The sequence below is a fragment of the Convolutriloba macropyga genome, chromosome 8 (genome assembly GCF_964194025.1).
Source record: "Convolutriloba macropyga chromosome 8, txConMacr16.3, whole genome shotgun sequence".
Lineage (NCBI taxonomy): Eukaryota > Metazoa > Xenacoelomorpha > Acoela > Convolutidae > Convolutriloba > Convolutriloba macropyga.
Genome location: NC_134475.1, coordinates 19,091,592 through 19,108,423, shown reverse-complemented (window position 1 = coordinate 19,108,423; position 16,832 = coordinate 19,091,592). Strand labels below are relative to the sequence as shown.

General features: G+C 36.7%; 2 protein-coding genes across 2 annotated transcripts; one reads left to right on the top strand and one right to left on the bottom strand.

Moving 5' to 3' along the window:
* Positions 1-6,905: 6,905 nt before the first annotated feature.
* LOC142344549 (aspartate--tRNA ligase, mitochondrial-like) lies at positions 6,906-9,020 on the bottom strand. The gene has a single exon (XM_075396311.1). It carries the CDS (start codon positions 8,918-8,920, stop codon positions 6,923-6,925), a length of 1,998 nt encoding a protein of 665 aa, XP_075252426.1. The 5' UTR covers positions 8,921-9,020; the 3' UTR covers positions 6,906-6,922.
* A 100-nt stretch (positions 9,021-9,120) lies between these two features.
* On the top strand, positions 9,121-11,241 carry LOC142344550 (uncharacterized). Its single transcript, XM_075396312.1, has one exon. The coding sequence runs from the start codon at positions 9,232-9,234 to the stop codon at positions 10,966-10,968; it is 1,737 nt and encodes a 578-aa protein (XP_075252427.1). The 5' UTR covers positions 9,121-9,231; the 3' UTR covers positions 10,969-11,241.
* The last annotated feature ends 5,591 nt before the right edge of the window (positions 11,242-16,832 follow it).

Genomic DNA, 16,832 nt, shown 5'->3' with positions numbered 1-16,832 from the left:
ATGAGAAAAAATTTGTTTCAAAAAATTGCAAATTAGTCGGAGATTTCATCATAAATTATTTTTCAGAAACTGCAACTCTTAAGGAAATAATGATTGTTCAATTGTATGCTCAGAGAAAGCATTGAAATGAAATAAGACAATTGGTTCTGTGATACCCTCATTTTTTTTTAACTAGCCCGAAAATATTACGGTAGCATAAAGATCATTTTTAAAAAACCGTCAAACAACATATCAACAATTAAAATAAGATTAAAATAAAATTAACAGTAAAATGATATCTCATAGAAGTAGTCCATCTTGGAAAATTAATTAAAAAACAAAATTTCTGAAAATCGCCAAAGTATGCCAAAAATAGTCAAAATGGGGGGCTGAAATAGGACAAAAATTATCTCTTACTTTTTAAAATAAGAATTTCTTGAAACGATGCCATCAAAAAAGTCAAAAAAATTCTGAACAAAGTGCGGCTGGCATAAAAATGTGAAACAGAATTGCTCAAATTGCTCTAAGACAACCGGCGGGATAACATTTGCATTTAACCATGAGTGTGATATAAAGTCAAAAAAGGAATTGAAATGACGGCACTAGAGCCTATTACATACAGACCACAGCTAAAAATTATATTCAAACAAATGTTGGCGCAATCTTGATTTGACTTTTAGTAGTCAACTGTCGAAGTAAGCACATTAAACTCTGAATGGGAGCAATTTAGATCACATAAAAATCAAGAACAAAAGCGCAAAAGGACACTCGAATAGTCAAAGCTTTAGGCAAAGAAACAGTCAAAGAAAGAATTTGCATTATACAGGACCAGTGAGACTCAAATAATTGCAACAAATTTTGCCTGAGAGCCATTCAAAAACGAAAACAACTTTCGGGTTCCTTTCATTGGACTTTTAATGGATCACTACCGCAAATTGAATTGAGCTGCTGAAAAGGGTGACAGAGAGAGAAGTTTAGTATGCACTCATATACTTCAACAAGGCGGCTCGGTATAGTGCGATGGCACATAAAGTTCCGACCCCGCTCATCCACAATTTTGGCATAATTGTCTAGCAAATGAGGAACAGATGGAAAAACACAAAAAAATTCAAGTATTTTTCAAAAAAAAACTGGTGTATGAACGAAAAGATCAAAGCAAATAACTCAGTGGAGTAAAAAGTGATGCAATAGATTGATGAGATAAGTCTATATTAAGAAAGCGAGCGAAGACGAACGGCAAAATCAAACAACAACAAACATTAATTACATTAGATTTTGTGACACCAATATCTTTTGACACCTTCTCTTGAAGAAAAAAATGTCATCTTTAACCTTTAATTAACGAGACCAGGTAACAAACAGGCATTAAAAGGAACAAAATTGCGGGGAAAAATAAAAGGAACAAAATTGCGGGGAACAACAATGGAACAAAGTTGAAATGTTTTTTGTCATTTTGGAAAACAATTGTTTTCAAAGTCATGAAAGCCATTATCTATCTTCTAATATCAGAACATCGGCTCATCTGCTCTTCCAGGAAAAGCTAATCAAACCGGGTCATTGTACAGCAAATGAGGAACAGATGGAAAAACACAAAAAAATTCAAGTATTTTTCAAAAAAAAACTGGTGTATGAACGAAAAGATCAAAGCAAATAACTCAGTGGAGTAAAAAGTGATGCAATAGATTGATGAGATAAGTCTATATTAAGAAAGCGAGCGAAGACGAACGGCAAAATCAAACAACAACAAACATTAATTACATCAAAAAATTTATGTCCGTTTTAAAAAAAAAACTTAATAACAAAGTCAAAATAGCGTCAGATAGAACTGAAAATAAACAAAATAACTTGTAATTTACCAGAAAAAAATGTTTATTCACCAGTTCATAATAAAGCTTGGTAACAATTAGACAAAAAAGAACAGAAACTTTAAAGTTAGAAAATTCGCTGAATTTTTTTTTTTAAAATTAATTTCAAAGTAATGAAAACCATTAGGAATCAACTAAAATATCCCATACCTTTACAATTACCAATGCTTCTAAAGAAGGGAATTAAGAACTCTTGGTATTCAATTTTTTATGCAGTTAAAAAAAGAACAACAAATAGACAACAAACTAAAAATCAATTTAAACTTGCCAGAAAAAGCTTTGGAAGCGGTAAAGCCCTACTTTAGCCCCCAAAACATGTTCGATTGCACCTTCGTCGAGCACCAATAATGTATTATGTGGCACCTCATTAATGAAAATAAGCAACATTTAGATAGAAAAGAAAAAATGCAAAATTATGTAATCCTTTTTTTTTTCGAAAAAAAAAGTTTTCCAAAGACATAAAAGCCATTAATTACAAAATGAAAAATTTGAATAGGTTCGTCCATTCAACCAAAGGAAGCCCTTGAGACCTGCAATTATCCAGAAGGTGTCTTACGTCTACAAAAAGAACGTCAAATATGACAAAAATCAAAAATTCATTTACTTTTTATTGTGAAAAACCCGTGTAGAAGCCAGTAAAGTCATAACGAATTCTCTTAAAAAATTAGATTTTGTGACACCAATCCCTTTTGACACCTTCCCTTGAAATGTATAATGTGACCTCTCATTAATGAAACTAGGTAACAACCAGACCAAAAAGGAAAAAAAACAAGATTATGTAATACTTGTTTTTATCGAAAAAAATATATTTCCAAAGACATGAAAGCCATTAATTACAAAATGAAAAATTTGAATAGGTTCGTCCATTCAACCAAAGGAAGCCCTTGAGACCTGCAATTATCCAGAAGGTGTCTTACGTCTACAAAAAGAACGTCAAATATGACAAAAATCAAAAATTCATTTACTTTTTATTGTGAAAAACCCGTGTAGAAGCCAGTAAAGTCATAACGAATTCTCTTAAAAAATTAGATTTTGTGACACCAATCCCTTTTGACACCTTCCCTTGAAATGTATAATGTGACCTCTCATTAATGAAACTAGGTAACAACCAGACCAAAAAGGAAAAAAAACAAGATTATGTAATACTTGTTTTTATCGAAAAAAATATATTTCCAAAGACATGAAAGCCATTAATTACAAAAGGAAAAACTTGAATAAGTTCGCTTATTCTTCTAAAGGAAGCCCTCGAGACCTGCAATTATCCAGAACAAGTCTTACGTCTGCAAAATGAACGTCAAATATGACAAAAATCAAAAATTAATTGACTTTTTTTGTGAAAAACCCGTGTCGAAGCCAGTAAAGTCATAACGAATTCTTAAAAAACATTAGATTTTGTGACACCAATATCTTTTGACACCTTCTCTTGAAGAAAAAAATGTCATCTTTAACCTTTAATTAACGAGACCAGGTAACAAACAGGCAATAAAAGGAACAAAATTGCGGGGAAAAATAAAAGGAACAAAATTGCGGGGAACAACAATGGAACAAAGTTGAAATGTTTTTTGTCATTTTGGAAAACAATTGTTTTCAAAGTCATGAAAGCCATTATCTATCTTCAAATATCAGAACATCGGCTCATCTGCTCTTCCAGGAAAAGCTAATCAAACCTGGTCATTGTACAGGAAATTAAACACGACTAAAAAGACAAAGTAAAACCGACAGTTTGAGACAAAATTAAAAAATTCAAATAAAATCTTCGAGAAAGTACTGTAGAAGCGGTAAAGAACCACAATCTATATCGCTAAGGATTTAAGTATTATCAATTTTGCGTTATTTTGAACTTGAAAATGTGATATATGAACTGACAATAACGTGATAATTTGACAAAACCAGAAAACATGAAAAATGGGCAAATACCTAAAAGTTAAAAAAAATTGTGAAATCTAGTAGTATCAAAGCCAGAACACCATAACTTAAGGCATAAAACCGCAATAAAGACTAAATTTGAATTCAGCAGAAAGAAGGTACACTCTTTGATCGCTGACACTAAAGTACAAGTTGACCAAATTAAGAGAAAAATGGAGGCAAAGTTCAATAAGCCATTTTTTTATTTAAAAATCAAATATTTTAAAAGTCAAAACGACCATAAGCTTTCAAGCAATCAAATAGATAAACTAATTTCGAGATAATTAGGAAGCCAATAAGACCTATCACTAGTGAGCTTTGATTTGAAATGTTCTGTTATTCAATTAACATAAAAAAGATCGAATTTTTTTTATAAAAAACCGACTGACGACAATCCGAATTATTTTTGGATTGTAACGGTCCAAGATTGGTACATAACTAGTCTTGCTAATGTTTATGGTCCATTAGGAATATCTAACTTTTGGAATGCCATTGATGTAGATATTTTGTTAGTTAAAAAATCAAAAATAAATAGTGCGTTTTTGATAATCAACGAATAAAGTTAGCAAAAAACGGCAAAGTTTTATTTACAGAGCGCTCTCAACGGAAGTTGAAGTGGAATAAGCCCCCTTTTCAGTCTACTAAGATTGTGTTAGTGGTGTTTGGGTGTGCAGTTCCTGCAAATTTAATCAGAGTGGACTAAAGAAACTTATTTCGTGCTGTTTTTGATGAAAAAGTCTGAATTTTGTGAAATATTTAGCGCGAATTTGTGACAAAATATTCAATGAAAATAGCCGAACGTAAAATCAGCAACATTTTCTTGAAAAATTTTATTAAATTTTATCAAAATTGGCAAAATTTTAGTCAAAAATTCCGAAAAAAGGTGAATGAAATCAACGGAATTCACTCTATTTTCTCGAAAGTTTAAACCTCGATATCTCCCTGTCAAAAACGAAAAACATAGCTGGCAGATTGCCAGAAAATAGCCGCAATAGATTCGTAGATCGGCAGTCTAAAAAAACAGTAAAAAAGACAGACCAAAAAAATTCGTGTTTTCATTGAAGGCTGATCTGTTATATTTTGATTAAAAATCTGTATAAGTTATTACTGCTTCCATTAGCTGATCTCAAATAACCTTCATTTAGAGTGATACACACCCATTTGACCTTATCTCTTTGAATTAAAGTAAATAAAAGTCAATTTCAAAGTGAGGAAGTCATTTTTGAGAGTGAGGTAAGTCAAGTGTGACCAAAAATTTAATCACGCGCATGAACAAAAAAACTCGCTCCACTAAGAGCGAAAAATGACGTCACACATGCAATTCAGTTGAAATTGCATGAACGAATGAACAAAAAATGGCTGTGACGTCATATGGTCGTAACAAAAATCATGACGACGAAATAAAAAAAAACCAAGAGAAGGCCAATAATAGCCTCAGCTATCGCTGTGCGGCTATTAATAAAAAAAAAATCTTTTAAATTCCATATTCGACGCTGGACACGCTTTCTAATGATACCAGTCTCAACTCTCTACGATGAATATATCGATCGGCCAAAATTGACTGAACAAAAAAAAACCCATTTGAGTATATAGTTCCTCCCCCCCCCCCCTCAAGAGGGATCGAAACAATAATTCAGACCTGTTTCATTGAAAGCCACCTTCCCAATAAAAAATCTAAGCAAAACTAATTAATTAAAATCTGTTCATGTCAAGAATTTCAAAATAGCTATTTCACTTATAAAACAAAATATCTATAATGGAAATAAAGTAAACACGAGACTGTTTCATAACCCCAGTACGATATGATCACCTACAATTTCTTCTTCAACACACTCATGATATCATTCTCTTGGAGTATATTGGAGGCAATAACTAGTTCGAAATCTCATTTTAGGCTGTGCTTAATTATATACTGATTGTTGTTTTCGCAAATTTGTGGAAAAAAGTTTAGGGGGTAACAGATCCGTATAAACTTATTAGCCAACATTTTATTCTTCAGTTATCAGCTCAATTTAGATTTATTGCTGCTCGTCCTGAACATCATCATTATCTCCAGGCAACCGAACAGTGAACCTCATCCTAACGTTACTCGCCAATATCAGTGACGTCACCAGAAAGGGTAGAAGCACTTTGCACTTCCAAAGATACTTAGTCATTGCCATCAAGTAATTGTGGATGAAAGAATTGCGGAGAGTGAAATATGTTACAGCCGAATGATTGTACTTCATGGTTACCCAATGGGATTGCCCGTCAAGGAACCAATGGGGCTTGGGAAGGCAAACCAGGAGCAATTCTCTTGCCAGACGACTCAGGATAAATTCATCGTCCTACACTCATGTTACAATACCTGAAAGTTGACCTAGCAGTTTTGAAATTTATAATCTCCCAATTCATATTGTTGTCGTTTCCTTTGATTCAAATGTTAATTATTGTTCCGGGAAGCTCAAACACACTGAAAATCATAATTCTTTTCAAGATCTGTACCGAAACAATTAGTAAACAATATAATTTAAAAAACATAGCAGGACAAGTCCTGACGTACAATTCAAAGAATTTTCATTGACTAAACAGAAAAACTAGACCTAGAATGGACTATGAGTGAATTGAGAAAACCAATTTTAAAAAATCAGATCAAAAAAATAAGAAAAAAAACAGAAAATCAAAGTCAAAACGCCGCATGTGAACAAAAAAACCACTAGCGAGAAATGAAAATTTAATTCAAACAAAAAACTAGGCCTATAATGAGCTGTGAATGGATTGGGAAAACCATTTAGAAAAAATCCGATCCAAAAACTCGAAAAAACAGTAAAAATCAGAGTGAAATTGCCGCATGTGAACAAAAAAACCGCTACCGAGAAACCGAATTTTTGTTCAAACACCGTTTTCTCACTCTACTTCAAAATTAGAGCGAAAAAATTTCACGCAGCAAAACCACTCGCTTTTTCGCTCCATTTCCTGTTTCGGCGTGACCAAAATCACTACTCCAATTTGACTTCAAAAATCATGAAAATGTGTGAACAGATCTTAAAAAAAAAAAAGACAGCGCCCCAATACAATTCAAATTCTTTGAATTGTAATAATTCTGTGCGTTCAGGGTCATTTGCACCAAGCTAGAAAGCAAGCTCGCGACTTTTTTCAATTTTTAAAAGTAAAATCTGCCTCATAAGAATCAATTAACCACCAAGCTCAATCCGGCTCGGTGCATCACTCATTAAACAAGCTCCCGTTTTATTACTCTTAGGGAAGGCAATCACATCTCTGATCGATTTCTTTCCCAGAATCACAGCGAAATACCTGTCGAGACCAATAGCAATTCCACCATGCACTGGTGCTCCATAAGACAATGCATCTATCAAGTACTGGAAGTTACAACAATCCAGCTTCAGAATATCACCTAGTATTTTCTGCTGGACTTTCGAATCGCTTATTCTCATTGAACCACCAGCAATCTCATTGCCATTCAAAACCAAGTCGAAGTGTTGACCTCTGACCTTGGAGGGATCCGATTCAAGGAACTCGATGTCGTCCTGACGAGGAGCTGTGAACGGGTGATGACTTGCAACCCAGATTTCTTTGTCATTGTCAATTCTTCGCTCAAAAAGCGGGAAATCTTCAACCCATAAAAACCGAAAATCCCTTCCATTCCTCTGGTAGAATTTGGAGACTTCCCGTAAATTTTCAATCATATTAGCTCTTACTCTTCCTAACATAGTACACACTAGATCTTCTGGACCACAACACAAAAACAAAATATCCCCTTCCTCACATTTGAAGAGCAAATTCAAATCATCAACAGTTTCGTTCTCCGCTTTTTGAAACGGGTGGTGGTGCCATCTTCCATCCTGTCCAATATTCACTACAGATACCATCCAACGAAGCTCTTTCTCAATGATCTGTACATTTTTTTTCACGGAGGCCCGAGTCATTTTTTGCCCATTTTTAATCAACAACCCACGACCACCGTAGCCTGCATTTAAATGTTGGTCTAGAACAGGATTATTCAGTTTTCGCAATAAATCTGAAGGTACCTTCTTCAACTTTATATCTTCATAACGCAAATCAGGTTTATCAGTCCCATAGTTACTAAACACTTCATCATACGACATTCTTTTGAAGGGAATGCTCGGTGGAATTGAAATCTCACTAGGCCAAGTTTCCCAAATTATTCTTTCAATTACATCTTGAATAAATTCTTTTGATTCGAAGCTTACTTCTAAGTCCAGCTGTGTGAACTCAAGTTGTCGATCTGAAAATTGACTTTCATCACGATAGCATTTCGCAAACTGGAAATATCGATCAACCATGCCAACCATCAGAAGCTGCTTAAGCTGTTGAGGACTCTGAGTCAAAGCAAAATAATGATCCGGTTGTTGTGATGCGACCAAGAATTCTTTTGCACCACCCGGGGAACTTCGGAATAGAGTTGGAGTTTCAATTTCTGTGAAAAACAATTTCTCCACCAAAACACGCCTCATTTTGTGCATGACGGAAGAACGGAAGCGTAGAACTTTTTGCATTTCTTGACGTCTTAAGTCTAAATATCGGTATTGTAACCTTATATCTTCTCGTACCAAGAATTGAGGTTTATAAATGTTAAAAGGTACGGGAGCTGAAGAATTACAAAACAGAACTTCGTTTATTAGAACTTCGAAAGCTCCACTTTCCATTTCTGGATTAACATCTGTCGCTGGCCGATTCAGAACCATTCCCCGAATTGTCATCGCACTTTGAGCAGTAACGTCAGACCATAAAAACCCGTCAGGAGTAATTACGTTTGAAAAGCTGTCTTCTTGATGATCACTCTTATTCTGATCTCGCAGAACAAATTGCAGGTCACCAGTATGATCCGTCAACACCAGAAACCCAAATGAAGATTTTCCTAAATTTCTTACATATTTGACCCACCCGGAAAACAGCTGCTCTGACCCAACATGATCTTTGGAAACATCAGCGCAGTGGAGAGTCCGATATCTTTTCACACTTTTCGATACTCTACGGATGTGTTGTTTTTCAGTTTCAAACTTCACTTGAGCCAAACTTGACCTCTCTCTGCAAAAATTGCAAAGATTTGATGTATAGGTTGAATTGAACGAACTAAAATATGTCGCAGTAATTCTTCGAGTCCTATAGAGCAGTATGGACTCGACCATTCGAAGGTTTGATAAGATCATATTAAAGGGTTTCTGGAATTTAAAATTTCAATACCAATCAGAAACGTATGCATATCGTCGAAAACTGAAAAATTTAAGTTATTAGGAATTGACAGTTATCAAAACTTAACGTCATTCTCACACACGAAAATTATCGGTAAACTTGAGATCGCTTCAAATTAAGCAGCTCAAAAATTAAAACATAGTTCAAATTGAATTTACTCAAAATTGGTGCCAAAATTGAATACACACACTTTACGGCTTTTCACGCATTATATACAACAAGTGTAAGAGATTACAAAAACGAGACGTTTTTACCAATAAAATATAATATGCAACGCACTACACTGAAAAACAAAACAAAGCTGCCACCTTTGGCGGGGATTCCCAGCAAAAATTCCACTCAAATAACCATTAATAATCTTTCGACATCCCTCGCAGGAAGCAAACCGAAACCATCAAATGCTGGAGTAATCCATTTCGCAAAACATGCACAATCTATCAAATCAGAGAATAGTTCCAGCATCAGAAAAGTGGACAATAAAACTCCCCAAATCGTCAGTTTTCCAACGAAACCTATTAAACAGCCAACGAACAACCCATTACTTCAAGTCACTGAGCCACAACAACAGACCCCAAATAACTTGCCCGTCCCCGCCAACTTTCACTCAGTAGCAAGTGTAACAAACGAAGGAAACCAGGACCCTTCAGCTGAATCTTCTTCCCCTGCGCCGGAGAATTTGATGCAGCAAACAATTCGCAGATTAAGTCAACAATCAGGTGGCGAACCATCACGCTCTTCATCGCCAGTTCCGCAAGAACAAAATAACCAAAACACAGAAGACGAGGAAGAGAAATTTGACGTCATGATCTCGTATAGCCACCAAGACATGGACCTGATGCGCTATATCAAAGATGCGCTCAAAAATGAAGGTTTGAAAGTGTGGGTTGATGAAGAAGGTCTGGGAGCTGGTGTTGACTTCCTCAGCAAAATTGGAAAGGCAATTGTGATTTCGACGTGCTTTTTGCAAATACTGACAGATTCCTCGGTGGTATCGAAATACTGCAAAGACGAACTCAGCTTAGCATACATTTCGAACAAGCCTCTCAACGTAATTTGCTCTTCTGATCCCGACGATCTTTTCGCTCAAATGGACTTCGGCCAAAAACTCACATTGGCTCCCCATAAAAACAAGTTTGTCGAGATAACTGATTTGAGATTGAAAAAGTCTCAAGTTGAATTCATGTGCAAGCAAATCAAAAACAAAATTGCCAATCTTTTGTCAGAAACAGATGCTACAGACAGCATGACAGCTAGCCTGTCAGTTCAGAATGACATGAAAGCTGAGACATTCTGGGATTTGTATATACCTGGGGGTCAAAGCTGTAACTGGCCAGAATTTGTGCAACTATTCATGGTCCAATTTGGCCACGAGCTCGAATCACGAGTTCCAATAACAGATCAACATTGGCTTTTATCTATTTTCAAGTCAGAGCTCTGCGATGAAAGCAGCGATAACCCTGATTCAGTTACACTGCAAGCATTTAAAGATTTTTGCAAGCCTGCAAACTCACGATCAGAGCAGTTTGTCTGGGAGAGCGTGGAAAAATACGCGCGTGAGCAACTTGCTATAAAAGCAGTTTTTGCTATTGATTCTTCTGTACGTTTGGATGCCATAGAGAATTTGAGCAAATTTAAAAGTGCAGCTGTACAGGAGGCGCTGTTGGATTTATTGAGGGATCCTGATGCGAATGTGAGAAGCATTGCAGCATTGTCGCTGGCGAAGGTGTCCTTTGGTTACGATACACAAGGTTCTCCTACCGCAAGAGTTGCGAAGCTACTAAAAGACAAGGATAGACTGGTACGTGAATCGGCTTGCGTGGCCTTAGGGCGCATGAAAGCCGAGGACCAAATAGAAAAACTGATAAGTGTATGGAGGAATGATGTCATTTCAGTAGTTCGTGATGCCGCTTTATTGGCACTGGAGTTAATCGGGGGCGATGAGGCGACTCGTGCTATATACGTCACACGTGTACTATCGGACGAGATCAAAGCCTTGACGACATAGCACAAAATTGTTCCATTCCAAAATTGTTTATATCCGAATTTAATTCATTCAATTACATATATGACTACTGTTTTTAATGTAGTATAAGAGAGTAGCATAAGTAGTTTCGGCATTCATAGTTTGAAAACGAAATGTATTAAATGGACACTGTCAGCCATCCCAATTGTAACCATGATTCTATACGCTAGTATATCGAATGCAGCTGAAAACAAATCAAAACTACCAGAGAAGATGAAAAAGTAAATCAGTAGGATACACTTTCCAGAGACCCGCAGTCACCGAAAAAAAACAATCCACAAACATTTAACGCGAGGACTTTCTGCAAGCTAACAACACGGGTCCGCTGAGTATATGTAGGCACATAAATTTCAAAAACTCTCTGCGACAACAAATTATCAGCTCAACGTTATCGGGACAACAAACCACTTCCGGGACAAATTCGTTTCGACGAGTAGTTTGAGTCAAAGTTTAATTTCTTTATGTTTCTACATTCATTGCACGAACATGACACTCCATGTACATATTTTTACGTAGTCAAATTTTTGCCCACGCATCTGCATTAACTCTTGTCAGCCGCTCTTTGAAGTTCTTCAGGCTTTGAGTATCACAGTTGAAATCGCTCTCTCGTCCAGAAATCGCAATCCTGTGTTCGTTTTCGGAGACTTCTCGTACTGAAGATGTTCCCCGCCGTTCTAGTTCGTTCGAATTTTCTTTGAAGACGTAAATCTCCCATTTCATGTAGTATCGTCCTTGTATTATGTCCATAAACGTCAAGGGAACGTGAGCCTCATGATACAACGCCAGTGGATGAACTTTGAGTCTTTACAGGCACTCTTTGTACTCCAGTTGCGTTGTCTGTAGGATCCAGGAAGCAACTTTCTTCTACAGACCTCTATCCCTCTGAGGTCTGCTTTGATTGCCTTCTTTAAATATGATCCGTAGGAAATTACGGGAACAGCGTAGCTGCGGAAGACGTTTTTCCTGGTGATCCAAGACGGAGACTTTGAAGATATTGCGTTTGATGCTCCAGAAAGCTTTCACACCTTTTTCGACTCTGTCTGCTCGAGTTGTCCAAGAAATAACCGAACAGACAGCAATCCCCAGGTCCTCGAAATCTGCTTTTTCCCAGAATCTCCCTCCAATCAGTACGTTCGCCTCCCCCTTAATGCTCAGCAGTTTGCATTTTGCCAGACTCAGCTTTATCATGTTTTTGGAACACCATTGCCAGACTCTGCTGTCGCCTATCTGAAGTGTCTCAGTGTTGGTGCCAACTACTCTATAGTTTTCAAGGATCCGAACAATGAACTGGCTACAAAGATGATCATTTATAAAGTGCAACCACGGCTGCCCTCAAATCAAAAATGAAAAGACACTATTTAAGTTTGACTCTTATTGTGTTCGAAACTGTAAGATAAGATATAAATTGTCAAAAACTGACAAAAGGAATTTAAAATGATTGTCAGACCTAACAAAAAAAGCTATCACTAAAAAACAAAAACAAGTAAACTGAAAACAAAAGATTATCAGCTTTGATTCCGACAATATGCCTTGATCCCTATTAAAATCGTGCTTTCTGAAAAACTAAAATACTTGCAACAAACAAATTAGATTTAATGATTTGATTGTAAAACCTTTTCATGATAAATCTACCGTGTTCAAACCATCAGTGCTACATTTTAACAACTTCGCTGTTCTAGAAATTTTGTAAAAATAAAGTTTGGTTGCATCGATGAAAAAAAAACTTTACCTGCTTCTCCTAGAGACAATTTTATTGTTTGAGACTTTTCTCCTATCAGGTCATGGGCGCATTTTTTCTGATGGTAAAACTGATCAACAAGAATTACGCCAAAACTTTATTTTAATTCAGAACTCTGAGCAATATTGTTTTCAAGAAGAAAAGCTTTCATTTGACTAAATGCATAATATATAATCAGTTGCATATTTGGTCAAATGTCATAATATTAGATTCGACATATTAAACAATAGAAAAAAATACTGTGCTGTCCTGATTTCATTCACCAACATGAAGTTTTTCCAACTTGAATGCTCAAATTCCGGTAACCTTGAAGAATTATAGCCAAGAAAAAATTGTTTAAGATCTTCTTTCACTTTTCCTGTTTAACGTTTAAAATTAGTAGAGATTTAGGCGAATTGTTCCATTTATTTGCTGTGGTGTGGAAAAAGAGTTGATGAAATAATCTGAACCAGTGATCTTGGAAAATGATTTTCGGTTATTCGATGTACTTGTTAAATTGCACTTGGAGGCTTCCATTCACCTTTTAAAGCTAATGTTGATTGATGCAGTATTCGGAAAAATAGAAAAATGAGCGTATGTCAGTCCAATGTCGAATATCTAAAATGCTTTTGTTGATTCCCGGATATTTTGAACTTTTGTATTTAGATCTGAAAAATCTAATTTTTGTATTTTATAATTATGGAAAACATTTTGGGCTTGTCTGTTTTGGTTTTCATTTCGAGTTGTCGATATTTTTTTTTATTTCAGAATATTGAAACCAGTTCTGCCAATAGTGAGTCTTTAAAAAAATTAAACATTCAAAATAGAACCCTTTGCTTTCTAAATTGCTTAATAATTTCTCGTTACTAATGAAGTTTATCTCCCTGGGTGCATGCTGCTCAAGTGTTAATGTTATAATGCTGCAATTTATGTTATGAAGTTGAGTTCTAATTGAATTTCATCAACTACACTGTAACGGGAAAAAAACAACAAATGCATTTTTTGAGAAGCTTTAGAGTACCTGATTTGAAAAGGTAATTTTTTATTTTAAGCTTTATTTTTTGATTTTTATATAAGACATCAGCAGAGATCTCATGTTGTGAGTTTTAAATTAAGGATCAAAAAGTAAAAACGCATCTCTTAGTTCAGTATCAGTTATGATATAGTCCATATTCGTTTTTGGCATATTATTCAGCTTAGTTTAGTGGTTTAACGAAGCATCATTTAGACCATTTGGAATGATAAATGTGTCCAAGCAGTTTATCTCACCTTTGGCCAGGGGTTCAATGTTATAGTCGCTCATTAAAATTTTTGACTTGCATTCTACAAAATCGTTGTCGAGAGTGCAGTTCCAAATCTCCAGGAAACTGTTCACTTTTTGAGGTGAGCATGCAAAATTCGTTAATTTTTTATTTACAGCATATTATGACAAATGTTCTGTAAGACACAACCCTAACTGACTCAAAGGACTCAGAGGTATTAATGTCGTCTCTAAGGTTTGAAGCAACGTTTTCTGGATCAAAAATGCAACACTGCCTGATTTCTCTTTGGGTTTGCTTCGCGATCTTTTTTCAACCTTACATGTGAGTTGCTTAGCGTCTTTCTTTCTGAAGAAACATCATTGCAGTCCGCCGTGTTTTAATTATTGCCAAAATTGTATTATGGCCAGGATCACCTAACCAATTTCTTAATTGCTTCATTAATTCTTTTTAATTTTTGTGCATTTATGTGCATAATTTTCCAAATTAAATACTTCTTGTTTAAAATTTTCAAATTTTGATTATACCTTGAAATAGGCCAAACGTTTTTCCTCATCACCTCCTCAGTATAGCAGTCTATATAGGCATATGTTCGAATCACTTTAAGAAACAATACACTGGAATTTGAATGGCATTTGAATGTTCGGATATAGGCATATGTTCGAATCACTTTAAGAAACAATACACTGGCATTTGAATGTTCTTCCTGTTTTAAGGGTGTCGTAGTAGCATAAGTTACTAGAAATAATGACAAAAATAGAAATGATGCAAACGATCATGTTACAAGGAGTTTACTTGCTAATAGTGGAAGCAATTTGGCCATGAAAAGTAATATTGAAGAAAAAATCAAAACATTTCCGAAGTACTGCAGGATTTCATTGTGGTCAAAGCTTCTAGAATCTCGCTCATACTTTGGTCGCACTGTGATTTCCCTTCTCTTGTTTCAATTCAGTTCTCATCATACGTCATTCTGGGCGCCTCCACCAATGCTCCCATAGCTTTTCCTAATAATGGAGGCCGTCTGCGAGAACAAGTAGTATAATCCTTTTTCTGAAAACCTGGCTACCTGAAGATCTTTCTTACTTGATAAAAAATTTCTTTTTTGTTCATTTTAGTCACGCTTAAAGCTGATAAATTTAATAATCAGACTTTCGAAGGTAAATTCAAACGTACAATCTATATCGCATCCAACTATCTTCTCTCAACGCAAAAGGCCAAAGGCCCCTCTCAATGGCCCGGCAAATCTAGCTTGATCTTTTTTAGCAGGTATTTTGTCTGAGTCGATTTTCGACTCAGATTGGTCACCGATACGTTTTCGAAACATAAAAATATTAAGCCTAAAAAGAGCGCAATCGATTCAGTATATTAGTAGGCTCAACGAAAATTATGTTTAACGAACTTTTTCCGAGCTTTCTATGCCAAATAGAACGTATTTTGTGTGCATTTAATCTTTTTGTAAGGCTTACATGGTTAAGAGATTATGACGTAATAAAGTTTCTCGCTGGATAGATTCTCGCTTTATTTAAATAGCTCTTTAAATAGACTGCTCATTTAGTTTACTCGGTAACATCTTCCGGCCCGGAAGAAAATGTTGGGAGGATCGGTACAAGCTTAACGAGTGGGCGGACGAGCGATCCGGATGACGTGCGTAAGACGGCGGAGCGGGCGACGCTGTCGGAGCCGTACCGAAGTTCCTCAATCCGAGCGGTTGGATAGTAACCCCTAGGGTTGCTTTCTTCAACGATCCAAACTAAATCACCGACCTTGAGGTGCTGCTCGGCAGGCGTCTGCCACTTAGATCTACGGTTCAACGCAGGTACATACTCCTTGAGCCAACGTGCCCAAATTGCATTGGCGTAGGACTGTGCACGGGCGTATCGCTTACGATGATCGAACTCGTCGACGCCAACGATAGACGGAATTCTGGTTGCTTGGTTACCGAGTAGAAAATGATTGGGTGTTATTGCGCCTAGGTCAGACGGGTCGGCGCTTACGGGCGTTAAGGGACGTGAGTTTAGTGCGTATTCGACTAGGCAAAAAGTAGTGTTCAACACCTCATCTGTGAGGCGACGCGTACCGAGGATAGTGTACAGTACTCTTTTAAAACTACGAACTAACCTCTCCCAGATGCCACCTTGGTGTGGCGCACTGGGCGGATTGAACCTCCACTTAATGCCCTTATGTGCAAGATCGGCAGCGATGTTAAGCGTATTCCATTTTTCCACACATTCACGGAGCTCTTTCTCCGCTCCAATGAAGTTCGTACCATTATCCGACCAAATCATAGCAGGAGTACCCCGACGGGAGACGAACCGCTCCACTCCCATTACACAAGAACTAGTGTCCATGGACGGGACAACTTCAACATGGACAGCACGAGTAGTGAGACAAGTGAAGAGAAATCCCCACCTCTTCTCGGTAGTCCGACGAACTGTGACGTAGAATGGGCCGAAGTAATCAACCCCGGTGTTGGTAAAGGGAGGAGACTGGTATGCCAGTCTCTCCTTTGGGAGGTCTGCCATGATAGGTTGAATGGTTGCTGCACGGAACTTTCTACACAAGACGCAGTTTGATTTGATGGAACGCAGTGTGGAGCGTAGTTTTAGGATGGCATAACGTTCCTGTACCTTTGACCGTAAGTAATCGATGCCCTGATGATGGTTCTTCAAATGAGCATGCCGCAGAAACAGTTTAACAAAAGTATGACGCGCATCCAGCACGATAGGATGCTTAGTGTCAAAGTCAATTTCCACTAGCCGTCGGAGTCGACCAGAAGAACGGATGAGACCATGAGGCCCAATAAACGGAGTGAACTGAGCAATGCGGCTGCTCTTCTTAACGGATTTGTTGTCGAGAAGGTCCTTTCTTTC